The sequence below is a fragment of the Nanorana parkeri genome, unplaced genomic scaffold (genome assembly GCF_000935625.1).
Source record: "Nanorana parkeri isolate BGI_ZX_2015 unplaced genomic scaffold, ASM93562v1 scaffold19, whole genome shotgun sequence".
NCBI classification, from domain to species: Eukaryota; Metazoa; Chordata; class Amphibia; order Anura; family Dicroglossidae; genus Nanorana; species Nanorana parkeri.
The window spans coordinates 895,418-899,585 of record NW_017306287.1 but is presented as its reverse complement, the minus strand read 5'-3'; the positions used below and the strand labels follow the sequence as shown (position 1 = coordinate 899,585).

At 44.7% G+C, this 4,168-nt stretch overlaps 1 protein-coding gene across 3 annotated transcripts in view; it reads right to left on the bottom strand.

Moving 5' to 3' along the window:
- Positions 1–4,168, bottom strand: part of MLST8 (MTOR associated protein, LST8 homolog) — a 26,794-nt gene that overhangs the window by 13,885 nt on the left and 8,741 nt on the right. For 2 of the 3 annotated variants that reach the window (XM_018561696.1, XM_018561690.1), the window contains exons 3-4: positions 3,968–4,019; positions 1,743–1,905 (exon numbers count right to left, since the gene is read on the bottom strand). In XM_018561696.1, the coding sequence (XP_018417198.1) occupies positions 1,743–1,905; positions 3,968–4,019 (215 nt within the window). The remainder of the gene's footprint in view (positions 1–1,742; positions 1,906–3,967; positions 4,020–4,168) is intronic. The other variant, XM_018561703.1, reaches the window with a different exon arrangement.

Here is a 4,168-nt window from a genome sequence, read left to right as displayed (position 1 = left end):
TGTCATAGGGGATCAGAGGGAGGTCGGTACGAGACCTCCCTCCGGTCCCCTCTCCGCTGTAAGAATGCGGAAGTGATGTATATTACATCACTTCCGCATTCTTGTGTCACTCTCCAGCTTCAGATCTCTGCTTCATCAGCTTCTTCGGGGGTCCTAGGTGACATTAGGGGTCTTGGAGACCCCTGATGTCTCCATAAAGAGGACATTAGCCCCCTATATAATAGTTTCTTAGCCCCCTATATAATAGCAATAAAGTTAAGTGGAAAAAAAAAATAGGAAACAAAATTAAAGATTAAATTTTTTTTTAAAGTTACACATTAAAAAAAAATGTATTCTTTTTTTTAAGTACCCACCCATACATACACGCATGCAAACATGCGTTGGGTGCGCATACCTGCGAAAACGACGATTGCCCCATTACGCCGCACATGTTACATATTGCTGCGAACGTCGCAGTGAGAGCAATAATTCTAGGGCCATCAATCACTGATAACACTAAACTGATGAGCTGTAAAAGCTTTTAAAGTGTCGCCTATGGTAAATTTTGGGTATGGTGGTTTTTTGCGAGTGCGCACAATTTTTAAGCTTGACATGTTTGGTGTCTATTTACCCGACGTGAACGCGTCTTTTATGTTTTACCAAAAAATTGGGTGATAAATGTTTCCTAACATAATGTAAAAAAATAAAACCCACAGTGGTGATTAAATACCACCAAAATAAAGCTCTATCTGTCCCCAAAAAATTGTATAAAATTCATTTCAGTACAGCGTTGCATGACGGAATAAATGTCAGTCAAAGTACCGCAGCGCTGAACACTGAAAAATGGCCTGGCCAGGAAGGGGGTCTAAACACCTGGTCTTCAAGCAGTTAAAATAGGCCCAGCCGCCCTAAACAATATATAGCAATCAATCGGCCGGTCGGCCGCGGGGTCCAGGGAGAGATCGTCATTCCGCCGGCCCCGTCTGGGTGTCAGGGAAGACACACAGGCTGTTCCGGAAGCTTGGCAGCTTCTGTGTTCGGGCTGCGCCCTTTCATCTCAGGGCGCATGCCGAGGCAAACCAAATGCCTTGGCTCCTTCAGCAGCGTAACGCCATTCACACCAGAGCAGCAGCTGCTGGAACGCACAGCAATTGCTCACCAACGTTCCCCCTTTGTTCTGGGACGGGAGGGGGCGTGGCGGTGCAGCACCACAGGCATGCCCCCCCTGTTTTTCAAACTATGATCCGGCCCCCAGCAATGTCTAAGGGACAGTGAAATGGCCCCATGTTTAAAAAGTTTGACCCCTGCTTTAGGCCATATAGCATAGGTGCGATTGTCAGGTGTCCACAAACCTTTGGCCGTATCGTGTATTTTAATTTATTTTCATGCTACTAAAGGTAGCCGAGTTGTCATATCTAGCCCAGCAGTTGTCACCAATGACTCATGTTAAATACAGGTGCCCACAAATGTGTAGATATTCTTAACAGAACAACCATGCGGGCTGCTGCTGATTTCTCCAAGCTGTTTGTATCTGCTTAGATGTATCCTGAACCAAAAGATGGGATCGGTCAAAGGGCTCATCAGTTTGTGTATGCCGCTTTCATACTACCCTTTCTATCGTTAGCACCTGCTTGGGCTGCCTATATCTGTGAGGTTTGGTCATTGTCATACAATCGGCCACCACTGAGAATGGTAGGTATACAGCCTGATCTGTAGGTGTAGGTGTATGAAAAGACAGAGTATGCAGGCTTTAACTCTAGTACCTCAGGTCCCAGATCCGGGCCATGCAGTCTTCTCCTCCTGTGTACATCCAACGTCCGTCCTCATGGAAACCCACCGATGTGATGTTCTTGCTGACGCCGTCATAGTTGATAACGGGGTTGGGGTTGTTTGAGTTGAGGTCGTACATGCGTATGTGCTGATAGCCTAACCAAATGAATACACATCAATTACCTATTCCATAAACAGGGGCAAAATGATAACAATTCAGGAATGCATTTGTCCAATCTCAGAGCAATTGGCCTCTTTTAATGAACTCTGAGCACTTATTGGAGCTTGGGACCGTGACGTTTTGGTTATAGTTCAACTTTACCCAGTGATTCCCCAGAGCCATTTTCACATTTCAGCCATAAGCCTATTATTTGGCAATAGAAGTGCTAAACATATTTGTTTTTTGGGTTTAATCAAGTCCTTGTGTGGTATTGTCTACCAAGAGGGATTTCATTTCCTTTACAAATATGTATTTTTTCCAGTGATAATCAATTACAAGTGTTACTATAGAGATAACGTGCTAATTTTATTTGGCTAATCATGACCCCAAAATGATGTTAAAGTGACACTAAACTCTAGAGTTAAATCTTAAAAATGCATTAAACTATCATAAAAGGAGAACTATGAGGGGAGTGATTTGCACTCATCCTCATAGTTAGAGCCGACCTGTGACAGAGAAGCTGTCACAGGTCGGCTCTATCGATCAGAAAGTGAGCAGAAACATGCAGCCGATCCGCTCACTTCCCGATCGTCTCCCTGCAGTGAGCGATGACTGTCAGTCATCTCGCCCCGCAGGGATTCCCCCCCCCCTCCCCCTCTCCGATCCTCTAGCGCTGACTGGAGGAAAGAATGGGGCAGGGGGCGGGCACAGCTGGCTCATCCTCTAGATAGGCAGAGCCAGCTGTCACTCACGCAGCTGGGTGGATCTCGACAGTATTGTCAGGATCTGTCCCGGCTGCGGTGCTCTCAGTATATCGCAGGCAATAACTCACTATATACTGAGCTTTGGGTCACGGGGGGGATGTTAGTATATTTCCTCCCATGATCCCGAACAAGAGAACTATGGGGAAAAACATTTACCCTATGGATGCACAGATACTTTTCGTGTACCAGTGCCGATACTTGGCATTTTCATGAGAACTACCAGGGTTGCAGCGGTTGCAGCTGGGACTTGGCTCTGGCAATCCACCACTGTCCTGAAATCATTAGTCTGTATTGTTTTAGAAAAACTGTCACATGACAATAAACAAAAATGTATCAGTACTCGTTGGGATGTTCAGATACCAGTGCCGATACTTGGCATTTTCATGAGAACCACCAGGGTTGCAGCGGTTGCAGCTGGGACCTGGCTCTGGTGCTCCACCACTGTCCTGAAATCATTAGTCTGTATTGTTTTAGAAAAACTGTCACAGGACAATTAACAAAAATGTATCAGTACTTGTATCTGTGAGTACTTGGGCAAGTATCAGTACTCGTACTCGCAAAACTGGTATCTGTGCATCACTTTATTTATATTTATAAAAACAAAAGCGTACATTAATACAGAGATGTACAAATCCCGGGAGCTCTGTGTGCTCCTTACAAATGACAGCTGACTCCTAACTTCTGAATGTTTCTCTAGTCTAGTCTTGGAGCTCAAAAGTATCGGTACTTGTACTCGTACTTGGTATCTGTGCAACCCTAATTTACCCCATAGTTCTCTTTTAAATATTAAGAAAAACATATTTTATTTGTGTATCACTCAGCTGTAGATCCTCAAATCATCTCTGAATTGGTGCTGACACTGTCCTTCCTTCTGGTGGGTGGCTACTTTTGTTCCCCATGGTCCCCGTGTGTGTAGTAAAGTAGTCACCGCTCCAAGCTTGCTCCCGGGATGGACTACAAGCTCAATACAAATTAGTAAATTAAACCTGAGATTGTAGTCCATCCCGGGAGGGAGCTTGGAGCGGTGGCTACTTTACAGCACACACAGGGACCATGGGGAACAAAAGTAGCCCCCCTCCAGAAGGAAGGACAGTGTCGGCACCAATTCAGAGATGATTTGAGGATCTACAGCCGAGTGATACACAAATAACATACATTGTTGTGAAGGTCTACCTCCTGAGTTTAGTGTCACTTAAACAATTTGCATATACGTGTTGTAGCTTGCGCTCAAATAAAAAAAAAAAAATGGAAGAAATTAGAAGAAAACTAGGCAATGAGAACAGAAAAAGGTTACCTGCAGCTGCTATCATGCTTCGGTCTGGGGTCACCTCCAGAGAATTTACCTGCTAAGGCTCTAAGTCAAGGAAGGCACCAATGTACTTACAATGTTTAGGAGGAACAAATCCCACATGCTATGTCATACAATTTTGTTGACCTCAAATACGGCAATTCCTTTTATAGAGGTTCTCAAGGAAGGGGTCAAACTCCTTCTACG